General features: G+C 40.7%; 1 protein-coding gene across 1 annotated transcript in view; it reads right to left on the bottom strand.

The window, feature by feature from the left end:
• Nucleotides 1-10,667, bottom strand: part of LOC105514381 (POTE ankyrin domain family member A-like) — a 73,124-nt gene extending 62,457 nt beyond the window's left edge. The window contains 5 exon segments of the mRNA XM_011945696.1: nt 383-520; nt 1,835-1,941; nt 5,327-5,485; nt 5,646-5,754; nt 10,495-10,667. Coding sequence (XP_011801086.1) covers nt 383-520; nt 1,835-1,941; nt 5,327-5,485; nt 5,646-5,754; nt 10,495-10,667 — 686 coding nt within the window.
• Between the last annotated feature and the right edge of the window lie 2,641 nt (nt 10,668-13,308).

Below are 13,308 nucleotides of genomic sequence, written 5' to 3'. Positions count from 1 at the left end.
ACAGACTTCTCCCTACCCACCTTCTTTCCCTGAAGCTAGGTGACCAAAATAAACTTGCAGTTTTGCTCCTACACTTGCCTACCCGCTGGTTCTTTTGTGCCCGCTGGGCTGGTCTTAGAAAAACAAATCAGTTGGTGCCGAAGACCCGGGAGGAGACCCCTCCTCAGGCCTCTAGGGGTTGAGGAACCTCCTCCTGCTCCCACACCGCAGACGGACCAGGACCTGAGACTCAATTTCCAGCTGATGCAGTGGACTAACTCATGGCCACTCTAAAACTACCTAAACCAAAGTATGACATCTCACCTGATATCTAAGATGCAAAAGTTAAAATTATTTTAAACCTCAATTTAGTGTTAACTAGCCTTTTAATGTAAATACTTACATATTATGATGACTAGAAACAGCGTAATCTTCAGCAGTCCACCCAGATACATCTTGAGAAAATACATCAATATTTTGCTGAAGCAGAAGGCTAACCATACTTGCTGATCCACAACGTACAGCAAGTATAAGAGCAGTTCTAAAATGACAGATAATTTCTCCCTTAGGAATTTTAATAAAGTTATTTTAAAAGCTAATTTGATATACTTTCCCAATTTATTATCTTGCCTGTCCATGCAGAATTAAACATTTACATGTACTAAAAAACATAAGCATCTTGGGTGCTCAAGTGTTCATCTTTGTAAAATACCACCAAGGTTAAAAGAAAGGGACAAAAAGGAATCCTCTTATCTCAGTGGAGTACTGAATAGTAGAAGCTACTAATTTAAAGGACTTTGATGGGCAAGAAAGTATGCTAGGGCTGCTTATCTGAAGTGGACAAAGATTTAACTGAAGATTTCTTCCCAGCTTCCCTAGACTGATATGGTGTAATAGAAAATCAGCTAAATATGAGCTATCTGCAGGCTGAAAGCAGTAATATTAATAATAATAGTAAGAATAGTAGTTATAGTAGCTTCAGTTAATGATGCCAATAAGCATGTGCTAGGCACTGAATTAAATGCCTTATATGTCTTTCTTACTTATGCACAGCCAACTTTGAAGGATATATTCTCCTTCTTTTCATATATGACAACATATGTGGTAGTAAATAACATTCCCAAGGTCATATACCTAGCAAGTAAGAAACCTAGGAACTAAATCCAGTTTTGTGTGAATCTAAAGTCTAGCTCTTTTCTCTTTATCACCCACCTACAGCTTGCCTTCATTAAAGGAAGTGTATGTTATCCACTTAAAACTATCTTAACTCCCTCTCTCCATACCAATTAAAAATAAAAACATCAAAATATACTGGAAATAAAGAAGGAAAAAAAGCTAATGAACTCACAGTATTTGGGAATAGCAATTAATCGTCATGTAGGGATAAGCTAACATTAATATTCTTCAAAGAAAGCAACTTAAAGCAGTCATTCAAAAGACAAAATGATTTTCAACTCCTGTTTATGTTTAATATAGCATATTTAATGGAAAAGCATACAAGAAGTAGAGGTTAAAAGCTATAGAAAGGGTTAAGAAGTTCAATACTGAGTCATAAACTAAAAGCTAAAGTTTGCACTTCATGAAACTAATATGAAATCCCTTTAGCTAACATAAGATCATATAACCGAAAACGTCACATAACAAATAACATCAGTCAGTATAATAAGAGAAGATGAATCCTACTAAAACTGTTCTTTATGTTGCCTAGCCCAAATGACTGTATTTCTCCTTAACTGATTTGTGTTGATACCGATCACCATGTTCCAATAAGTATAAGTTAATTTTATCAATTTAATATTTATGACTTGAGTGACTATTACCACTCCAGAACAACACAGAGATAAAATAACTATACCTTCCAAACCTATCAAGTGCATTTAAATTAGCTTTTTTCTTGATTAAAAATTCCACCATTTGCTGTTTCTGTCCATGTACACCGAGTAAAAGTGGTGTGAGGCCACCCTGTAAAACAATATTAATGCAAAAACAATATGTAATTCAAAAAAATTACCTATTTCTCAAATGAACTGGAAACTTTATATAAGATCCTATGAACTTACACTCATAGAAAGTAAATAAAATACAGTCGTCTCCTTCTCACTCTTCTGTGCTTTCCCACACACTCACTACTCCTTCCCTTGGAAACACCCCTCCTTTGCCTCACATTAACTCTGGTCATCTTGAAAACTCACTTTAAACATTTACTGTTTCCAGATTCTTTGCTTCTGTCCCAGCATTTGACATGGTATTACTGGATAATTTTTCCCATCTAAACAAAAAGCTTCTTGAGGGCAGGGGCTGTATATTTTATCTCTATATCCTCAAACCCTATGACAAATCATTGTGTATAAAGCAAGAATTTGCATGTAAAATATTTCTTTAGATTCAGATGTTTTACCAAAAGATCAAGCTCTGACGTGCAATAAAACTTGCTGTTAAGACTCATACTGCCCATTTCAGGAATTTTTCCAACATTTATTCATTTAAACTCTATTTGCATATAATTTTCCCAGATTGTTAACTAAATAATGAGTTCATAGTACTGCTGAAACTAAATTAACAGAATTCCTATCTGTATTCTTAATAACTCCATGGTTTTTAGTGTTTAAAACTGCCATCCTGATTATGCCAAAGATCTACAAACTTAAGAGACACACTTGATAGTCCACAATACAGCTTCAGTTGACAAAAAGGGTTTAGAATTTGCTACAATACTAATTGAGAAAACTCTGCTCTTAAAAATGATTTACTGACCTAAGCACTTAAATGATAACAAAGAGACATAAAATCCTGAGAAACCCAGCCTGTACTTGCTGAAAGACTACTCACTGAAAATTTCTAAAGACCTTCTGAATGGCATTGAATAACTGATGATAGGAAGGAAAAAGTATTATTCTGTAAGCTGATAGATACTGCCAATAATATTCGTTTTAATGTCCCAATCACAGATAAAAGTCAAATTAGGCCAGGCATGGTGTCGGGCCTGTAATCCTAGCATTTTGAGAGGCTGAGCTGGATGAATTGCTTGAGCCCAGGAGTTCAAGACCAGCCTGGGAAACATGGCAAAAACCCCATCTCTACTTTAAAAAAAAACAAAACTGAGGTGGGAGGACCACCTGAGCTTGGGGAGGTTGAGGCTTCAGTGAGCTGTGATCACACCACTGCATTCCATCCTGGAAAACAGAGTGAGACCCTGTGTCAAAAAAAAGTCAGACTAATATTATTGGAAAGGAAAGATGTAAAGGAATTAGCACATATCCAATTCCAACTCTTCTAGAGATATATTAAGTTTCTGAGATACGAGAATTTACCTATTACACTTATCTATTCAGCGATTCTTAAGCAAAAGCATACACGGATTTGGAGGAATTTGTTGTTGTTGTTGTTGTTGTTGTTGTTGTTGTTGTTGTTGTTGTTGTTGTTGTTAGAGACAGGGTCTCATTATGCTGCCCAGGCTAGACTCGAACTCCTGACCTCAAGCAATCCTCCCACCTCAGCCTCCCTAGCAGCTGGGATTATAGCCATGCACCACCATGCCTGGCTTCAAGGAAACTTTTTTCTTTTTTTTGAGACTGAGTCTCGATCTGTCACCAGGCTGGAGTGCAGTGGCACAATCTTGGCTTACTGCAACCTCTGCCTCCCGGGTTCAAGCGATTCTCCTGCCTCAGCCTCCTGAGTAGATAGGACTACAGGCATGTGCCATCACGCCCAGCTAATTTTTGTATTTTTAGGAGATACAGGGTTTCACCATGTTGGCCAGGATGGTCTCAATCTCCTGACCTTGTGATCCACCTGCCTTGGCCTCCCGAAGTGCTGCGATTAAAGGCAGGAGCCATTGCACCTGGCCTCAAGGAAACATTTTTAAACATATGCTATTAAAATCTTCAGGGTAGAACCTAGACTTGCAGATTATTTAAAATTTTTTCTCAGGTTACTCTAATTCACAATTCTAGCTGAAAACTAGTGCAATGGACAATTACTTCAGTGTCATCTCTCACCCACATGACCAATTCCCTTTATCATTTGAGCATTTGGCCAAAAAGAGGAAAGAATGAGAGAGAGACTCGTTTGCTGAAAACACCACTTAATTTTCCTGGGTAGGGGTAGAACAGGGTGTAGTAAACTCAAAATCCAACTTCATCTTGTTACTTATAAGCTCCTTATCTCCCACCTTCCCATCAGGACATTCTAGATTTGAAAGCAGAGTTGAGACGCTATCTAAGCAGCCATTTCTACCAGTGAATTACTCGTTATTCCCTCTGCTCAAGAGTTTCCCACAATATCACCACCTATTCACAGCCAATCTGGTTCCTCAGAGGCCTCCTAAAATTGATCTCTAGGCAGTTTACAACTCACTAACTCCCTCTCCCAAATTGAAAAACTGTCATTCTCTAAAACTGAAGAGAACCTTGTCTCACCATACAAAGGGAACAAATGAATGCACAACAACAACAAAAAACATACATATAAAACCTCTTCATGGTCTTTTCTCTCCATTACCTAATATCCAAATTGGCCTCTATATTTCTGATTGCTCTCCTTTTCCCTTTCCATTTCTGCCTTATGAGCAATCAGAAATATCTTTTTTTTTTTTTTTTTTTTTTTTTTTTTTTTTTTTGAGACGGAGTCTCGCTCTGTCGCCCAGGCTGGAGTGCTGTGGCCGGATCTCAGCTCACTGCAAGCTCCGCCTCCCGGGTTCACGCCATTCTCCTGCCTCAGCCTCCCGAGTAGCTGGGACTACAGGCGCTGCCACCTCGTCCGGCTAGTGTTTTAGTAGTTTTTAGTAGAGACGGGGTTTCACCGTGTTAGCCAGGATGGTCTCGATCTCCTGACCTCGTGATCCGCCCGTCTCGGCCTCCCAAAGTGCTGGGAGAAATATCTTAAGCCTTGCCACTGAGAGATACGTCACTTCATATCTATTACTGTTTTTTTTTTTTTTTTAGGAGCTTGCCAAAGCAGCAAGATTTCTATTCACTGAAGCATGTTTTAGTTTTCTTGGAGTTTTAATGTAAAACCTATTTCCAGGGCAAATTTTGACATTTTACATTGTTTGGGGGGGGAGGGGGAAACTGGGAGGGAAAATTGAAAAAAAAAAGTAAGTCTTACCTTTTACAAATTCAGAGTTTTCAAAAAAAAATATTTACCGCAAGTGCATAAAAAATGCTGTACCCTCTAATGTGTCTTTAAAAGTGACAATATTTAAAATAAAGTCTTAGATAATTAAGTCATTTCAAAATATTTTCATTCAGGTTATGCTTGAGCTTCCAAATATTGAAAACTGGCCCTTACACAGGTCAATGTTAAAATAAACGCATTGGGTATTTTGAAAATAAAATTAGATCTATACCTTGTTTTTTGATTCGATATCAGCATTGTATAAAAGCAGTGTTTTGGCCATTAATCTATCTTCACTGTAGACAGCATAGTGTAGGGCAGTATTGCCATACACATCTGGAAGATTTGGATCAATACCATGTCGTAGCAAAAGTATTGCACATTGTACAGCCTGTCAATATTAGACCAAAAACAAATTATAAATCCTAGGAATTCAAGATAAACATTCCACAGGTTTCATCAATAAGTTATATTTAAATAAGAAAACTCATTTTTATTCTATGTATTGAAATCAAATCCATCTCATGCTGATATAGTTGGCTACTGCATACCTTTATTAGAGCTGTCCTCTTTTTGCTGTCAAAGACATGAAGTTGACATTTTCTATCCAGCAGGAGTTTTACTACTTCTGAATTCCCACAGGCCAAATGTAGAGCAGTCCTATGAGAGTGAGAAGACGTTTTAGCAAATTGTAGTGTACTATCTAAAGCCGTATCAATGATTCATATAATTGCCAACATTGAATAGCATGCTATCCCTCTGCCTTCAAAACAAACATTTAATTTTCCTGTAAAGAAAGCACACTATTAATTACCTCTCATTTCTCACTGTATTAATGAAATAGCAGCCTATCTGAAAAGAAAGGGCATAGCCCTTTGATTACATTAAATTTGGGCTGGAATCCTGCTCTGAGCTTTGTCACTTCCTAGCTGTTGCTTAGCCTTTTTGTGTCTCAATTTCCTCATCAATAAAATGGGAATGAAAATAGTAGCTTTCTCACAGGAAACCACTGTAATGCTTAAATGAGACTCTACACAAAATATATAGAAGAGTTCCTAACACAAATAACAGCTCAATAATTGTTATTTTTACCAATGCTACTAAAAACAACATTTGAATTAAGTGAGATAATACAATTATACATACACTTTGAGGTATGTTTTAAAGATTACAGTTTACATTGTATTTTGATGATTATAAGATGCTGTCTTCATGTTTTGACATTCCTTACATTGTAGTACCACTTGTAATTCATGACTTACTGTAACTATAATTGGTAGCATTTACATAATTCTCTTATTGACACACGAAATAATGGGGCATCATACAATCCATGTGGCTTACATTAAGTAGAATATGGTATGTATAACAGTTCTGGGGCAATTCTAACCAGATGATTGGCATTTAGATAAATTTTAGTTCTTAAAAGTACTATAGAATAAGAGGGCTAAGGTAAAAACAACAAATGTCAAAACTAATTTTTACTTTAATTTTCAAAAAAACTTTAAACCAAAGGAAACTTGGGGTTCAAATGAATAGGTATGGCTCATTTTTTCAATACTTAGATTTATAGAATATATGTAAATCAGATATTTCCAGTGATAAATGTTAGGATTTGAAACTTATAAATTTTCTTTTTTAATGAATTTATGAAACTATTTGTGGAGTTTTTTTCAACTTTCACACTCGGGGTATATTGCAGGATGTTACATAGGTAAATTGGTAAATATACATAGGTATATTGCAGGTTTGTTACATAGGTAAATATGTGCCAAGAGGGTTGATTGTACAAATTATTTCATCACCCAGGTATTAAGCCCAGTACCCATTAGTTATATTTCCTGCTTCTCTCCCTCCTCCCTCCAATAGGCCCCAATGTGTGTTGCTCCCCTCTAGGTACCTTTGTGTTCTTATCATTTAGCTCCCCGTTATAAGTGAGAACATGCAGTATTTGGTTTTCTGTTCCTAAGTTAGTTTGCTAAGGATAATGGCCTCCAACACCATGTCCATGCAAAGGTTACGCTCTCATTCTTTTTTATGGCTGCATAGTATTCCATGGTGTTTATGTACCATATTTTAGTTCTTAAAAGTGCTAAAACAGTCTTTATCCACGACTGTTATAAATTTTCAAAAGGACAGTTAAAGGTTATTTTTTACTATTTTCTACCTTCAGAATGCTTTTGTTTGAAAGGAGGGAGGAAAGCTTCAGTTGAGATTAAGTCCTATTACTCTAATTTTAAATCTCTCACCTTGCTCAAGCTGAGCAGGTAAACATGAAGTTTTCGAAGATGGAAGGATACTGCAAGATAGTAGACTATGCCTGCCACATTATAGGTAGCTGGCTTATATTTGATGAATAAATGGATTGAAAGAATGGATAAGCACAGCTGGGAAGTTCAATTGTTTTTTTTTTTTTTTTGAGACACAGTCTCACTCTTATTGCCCAGGCTGGAGTGCAATGGTGCGATCTCAGCTCACCGCAACCTCCACCTCCATGTTCAAGTGATTCTCCCGCCTCAGCCTCCCGAGTAGTTGGGATTACAGGCATGCGCCACCACAGCCGGCTAATTTTGTATTTTTAGTAGAGACGGAGTTTCTCCATGTTGGTCAGGTTGGTCTCGAACTCCAAACCTCAGGTGATCCGCCCACCTTGGCTTCCCAAAGTGCTGAGATTATAGGCGTGAGCCACTGCGCCCAGCCCAAGTTCAATATTTTTAAAGAAAACTCCTGTAGAGTACAGCAATACATTTGTAATAGTAATGATCATTTATATTTGCTATTTTAGTTTTCATAAAGATATAACTAAAATGATGAATCCATACTTCTTGAACGTGTTAATCTCTATATAATGAAAAGATACTTACATAATAAAATGTATTTATAATAAAATCTACACATAAAATCTACAGGCACAGGCAAAAACATTCCCTCTACTTCTGAAGAGGCTAAAAGTCCACATAAGATATCCATCCACATAAATAAGTAATAGAAACTGAGAATTGATCTATGCAAATATTATATTCCTTCTCTTCCCAAGGATTATTTCATTCAGAATGAACTTTAACTAGAACTTTTCAGAGGTTCATTGCAAAAATCATAGATAAGAAAAAAGGAAAAACTTCACTTACAATACAAATGCCCAGAAATAAGTTTTATTGTATTTTCACCTAACACAAGAGCATATTCTGTTTGTGTGTATGTATAACCTGTTTTTTTGTCACTTGGTATAGCAAAGTATATCTTCGCATGTCAACGTATATCTGTATCTATTGACATCCTAAATGGTTACGTATTATTCCATCCTATGGATGCACTGAAATTTGTTCATAAAATCTGTTATGAATTCTTAATACACTGCTATTTTAAGTAATACTGAGAAAGACAGATAAATCAATTTCCCAAAGATATTTCAGTACAATGGAATTGATGGGTAAAAGGCACATAGACATTTCTAAAATGTGGTTCTTACCACCAAAGTGTCTATTTGAAAAGTCACAGCAACTTAAACTTTAAGCAACTGTGTAAGTATCGCTGCTCTTCATCCTCACACTTTGTGGATAGAAAACAGTATTTCAATTATCTTTTAAATTCCTTCTCTCACCAGGAACACTAACTGTTTTCCTATGTGCATAGGTCACTGGAAGATCTGCAAAAAAGTACTTTGCCCAATTTTAAATTGAGCTTATTTTGTTTTCTTGTTGATTTGAAAGAATTATCTGTAAGATGAAAACACATTTCTTATCTAATATATATATAGTAAATATTTTGCATGTATGTTGTCTTTTGCTAATTTTTTTCTTATATACAAGGTGTTTTAATTTTTATTTTGCCAAAACAACCTTCAGAATGCTTGCTTGTGAGGTTCTTAGAAGGTCTTTGTCAAGATAAAAATATATCTGTATAAATAGGCATTTGTGTTTTCTTCTGGTACTTTTCTCATTTTGAATATTTAAAACTTTTAATCTATATTCCATCAGAGACTTATTTTGTGACATAAACATCTATTTTTCTCCAAATAGCAGGCATTTCATTTATTAATAATTCATCTTTTTCTAAGGAAGGAGACCACTACTACTACTGCTGCCTCCTCCCCACTACCTTGCCTAGTTCACAAGACAGTAGGAAAAAGAGAAAGCAAAAAGTTCGAAAGAAATAAAAGTAAGATAAATAGCCAGACAACCTTGGCGACCACCACCCGGCCCTAGGAGTTAAAAAAAGGTAATAATAATAACATCAACCCCTGACCTAAACTACTTGTGTTATCTATTAATTCCAGACACTGTATGAAAAAAGCATTGTAAAACTTTTTGTTCTGTTAGCTGATGCATGTAGCCCCCAGTCACGTTTCCCACGCTTGCTTGATTTATCACGACCCTTTCACGTGGACCCCTTAAAGTTGTAAGCCTTTAAAAAGGCCAAGTATTTCTTTTTTGGGGAGCTCGGTTCTTCAGACACGAGTCTGCCGATGCTCCTGGCCGAATAAAAAACCTCTTCCTTCTTTAATCTGGTGTCTGAGGAGTTTTGTCTGCGGCTCCTCCTGCTACATTTCTACTAATATGAAATGTGACCATTATCAACTTCTAAATTCTTACACACATTTGGGTAGTTCTGGATTTTCTATTCTGTTCTATTCACTTATGTCTTTTCAGTTGCTGGTAAACAATTTGTGGAAATATTAGTACATTTTGATACCTAGAAAGGCAAGTCTTTTTCCATTCTGTTACAAAATACTAATTTATCGCAATAGTAAAAGACACCATGTGTAACTTAAAAATGTTAAAACTTTGACATTTTTATTTGCGCTTAGGGAAAGGTGATACATAAATAACTCACATCTTGAGAAAAATGAATCTTCCTATTCAAGGACATGAACTATCTTCCCATTTCAGTTTCTTTCTAAGACTCCTCAGTGAAGAACATATTTATATAGGGATACATTGACATAAAATGCACACTGGATTTTATTTGAAGACTATTTAGCCCAGAAGTCGATATATTATGGGAATTATTTCTCATTACACACCTTTCTATAATGCATATAACATTGTTTTAAATGTGTACATTAAAAATAATCTGCTGCATCGACTTAATCTTGCAAGTTAAACCACTTTAAAACAGTCTATTAAGTGTTATGTAAAGGAAATTATTACTGATTAGAAATCAGCTAAAAATTTTTTGTGTTGTTGCTCATAAAGAGGACTTTGCACCAACCTCTCCGAGGTTTCCACATCCAGGGTGCGGTGGGGCCTGCAGAGGCAAGAAAGTCAGCCCTTGCCCACCCCACAGAAGGGCAAATCCCTACCCCATCTCCACACATTCCACCTCTGATCCCCTTTGGGGACTTTACCCCACCAGGCAGCTCTGTGGAGCTTGCCCAGATCTTCTCGACGGATGTGTTACCTTGGCTCTAAAAAGGCGATGTCGTCGTGGTCTCCCTCAGAGTCTACGTTGTTCTTGCTACTCCCCCTGCAGGAGGGGAAGCAGTGGCAGCACCACTTGCCCATCTTGCTGCTGAGGCCAAAAGGCTTCTTCATAGTAGAGGCAGCCGGCTTTGAAGAAACCTCAGCCCCCATCCTCTTTTACCAGCCTGGGGAGCCAGGTAGTAGCTAGCCAATCACCTCTGCCAACAAATTTCACCAACAAGCAAGAAACTCTAGGTTTCCAATCTGTTACAGGAGAAAGGTCAAGCACAGCCAAAACCCACCAAAGCAGCGGAGCCCAGCCCAGGCGAGGAGAGGCCAAGCCCAGCAGTATTTGCAAGGCCACACCCACCTGGGGAAATCCCACTCCCACCCCGGGGGAAAGCCCACACCCACCCGGGGAAAGGCCAAGCCCCTCCACCCACCCGCCAAGGAAACACCCAGCCCAGCCAGGGGAATGCCAAGCCCAGCCAAGGAAAGGTCAAGCCCAGCAAAGGAATGCCAAGGGAGGAAACGCCAATCCACTCAAGCACCAGGAAGCAAAGCGACCAACGCCAAGCCAAGCAAGGAACGTCAAGTCAAGCGACCAACACCAAGCCAAGCGAGGAACACCAAGCCAAGCCGTTACACACGCGTGTGCAGAACGCCAAGCCAAGACGGTGCGGCGTGCGCGTGCGGCGTGCGCGTGTGGCGTGCGCACCTCAGATGGTGTCACTGCATGTGGCACAGTGTCCGATATGCGCAACACGCGTGCCTGTAAGTTATAGTGCCACAAATGTCAGTGACAGCTTTGTGTTACCGGCAAACTTTATGGGAGTTGGCCGAGCTTTCAGGCCACTGAGGAGAGGCCTCTGGTGGGAAAAAGCCTCTTGAAGCAGGACTGGGGCTAGAGCGCCTGGAACTTGAGGATGCTGACAGTCTCCTCTGAAGAAAGCCCCAAAGACACTGGTGGCGGTGCTGTGCCGCTGGTGGCGGCTGCAGGGGAGGGGCAGGCTGGCGGAGCTCGCTGCAAATGGCCTCAAAATTGTGGAACATAAGCCGCCCATGGTCCCTAGGGCCTGCCTGAGGCGCCTTCCCCACCCGCTCCTCATTGGTCCCCACCCAGAGCAAGGGGCCATAGGATTGGGGCTGGGCGGCCACCCCTGCCCTGTTGCCCCCAACCGGTGTCCAAGCCACAGCCAACCACTGTGGGGCTTCTGGCCCAGGCTCCTCTCAGCTGGCATGCAACGGGGCGGGGTGCAGGCCGCTGTCTCCAGGTCTACAAGAGGGGGTCTGGAGGAGCACGTACCACTGATGGTGAGATGTAAGAAGGTAACTCCCATGTGCAGATCCTGGGAACAGGACGCTGCAAGCCCCAGGGAGCCAGAACAGGCAACCCTGGCAGCAGAGTTGAGCTGGACCTGGGCAGTGGCACCGTGACCCTTCTGTGGGGACCTTCTTGCCACACAGCTCCACGTGGCCAGGCTCCAGGGTGCTCACCCAAACAGTAGGCGCTTTGGTGTGGGATGAAAACTGGATTCCGAACCTGGGACACAGACCTGCTCTTGCCAACAAAAGTAGAGGAGAATTAAAAGTGCAAAAAGAATGTATTCTTTTGTAACTCAAGTCTTGCCTGATCTGCAGGGTTAAGCTAAGGCTCCTCTTGCTTGATACTAAATGGACTTTTGAATGAAATAGGAAAAGGAAAGAAGACATACACTCTAAATCTCCTTGTCCCACTGTGATCCCCTGAGCCAGCAAGCAAGGGGAGGCCTGGCCACCTGCGCCCTCTCCCCACCTGACAGCAGAGCAGTTTCCTCCAGGGTTGCAGGGAGCAACTGGGCTCAGTGGGGCTGGGCCACCCTTCCTTCCTTTATGGGCATCCCCACACCTGCATTCCCCCATGCAGAGTTCCATGATCTGGATTCAAATCCCAGCTCCGACCCTCATCACTTGTGCCACCTGGCAAATGCCTTACTCCCAGGCACTTGCTGTCTCTGTCCTTCTCGACAGGAGGGATGGGAGCCAGTGTCCCTGGAAAGCAGCATTGTGACAGTCAAACACAAGCAGGAGCAGGCAGACACGTGGACAGGGGCCTGGCTGCTGGGGGTGCTCACCAGAGGGCATCAACCCATCTGCCCAGGTGGTCTTTCAAGTCTCAGCACTTATTAGGCACCTGACTATGGCAGACATCTGAACAAAGCCCTGAGCTGCCCTGGGGAATGTGACCAGGGTGATGGACTAGGAAAGACATTTAGGGTGCTTGGCATGAGTAAGGAGGGACCAGAGAAATGCCACTCTCTTCCCACCAGCTATGGGTCCTGGATCATCTGTATGGGGCACCCTCAGTGGGCTGAGAACCCAGAGATGCCACAAGGCTTGAGCTGAATCCTAGGCTTCCTGAATTCCAGCCCAGCCATGGCCCAGGTCTGGGGGTACTTTAGGCTCTGAGTTGGGATGAGGAGAGGCCAGGCGACACTTCTCCTATGTCTCAGGATCTGGTCAAGAAGGTGGTGCCCTGTCACTGCCTGGCCCCATCTGGTCTCAGTGAAACAATTAGGGCAGGAAGCCCCTAGCACCCACCTTCTAGGCCACCAACATCCAGGTCCACAGTGTGGCCACCTGAGTCAGCACCACTTGCCTTGGGAGCCAGAGCATGAAGGCCCAGACAGAACCAGCATGGTGGAGCAGTGGATGCAGATGAGCATGATGTGCTGTGTGGATCCAAAGAGCCCCTCTCTGGAGACTTAGGCATAACCTCTCTATCTTAAAAAAAAAATCATTGCCTGTAATCCCAGCACTTTGGGAGGCTGAG

This window comes from Colobus angolensis, unplaced genomic scaffold (assembly GCF_000951035.1).
Source record: "Colobus angolensis palliatus isolate OR3802 unplaced genomic scaffold, Cang.pa_1.0 Scaffold243, whole genome shotgun sequence".
Classification (NCBI taxonomy): Eukaryota; Metazoa; Chordata; class Mammalia; order Primates; family Cercopithecidae; genus Colobus; species Colobus angolensis.
Note: the sequence above shows the minus strand (reverse complement) of the source record. Positions and strands in the feature narration are given on the sequence as shown.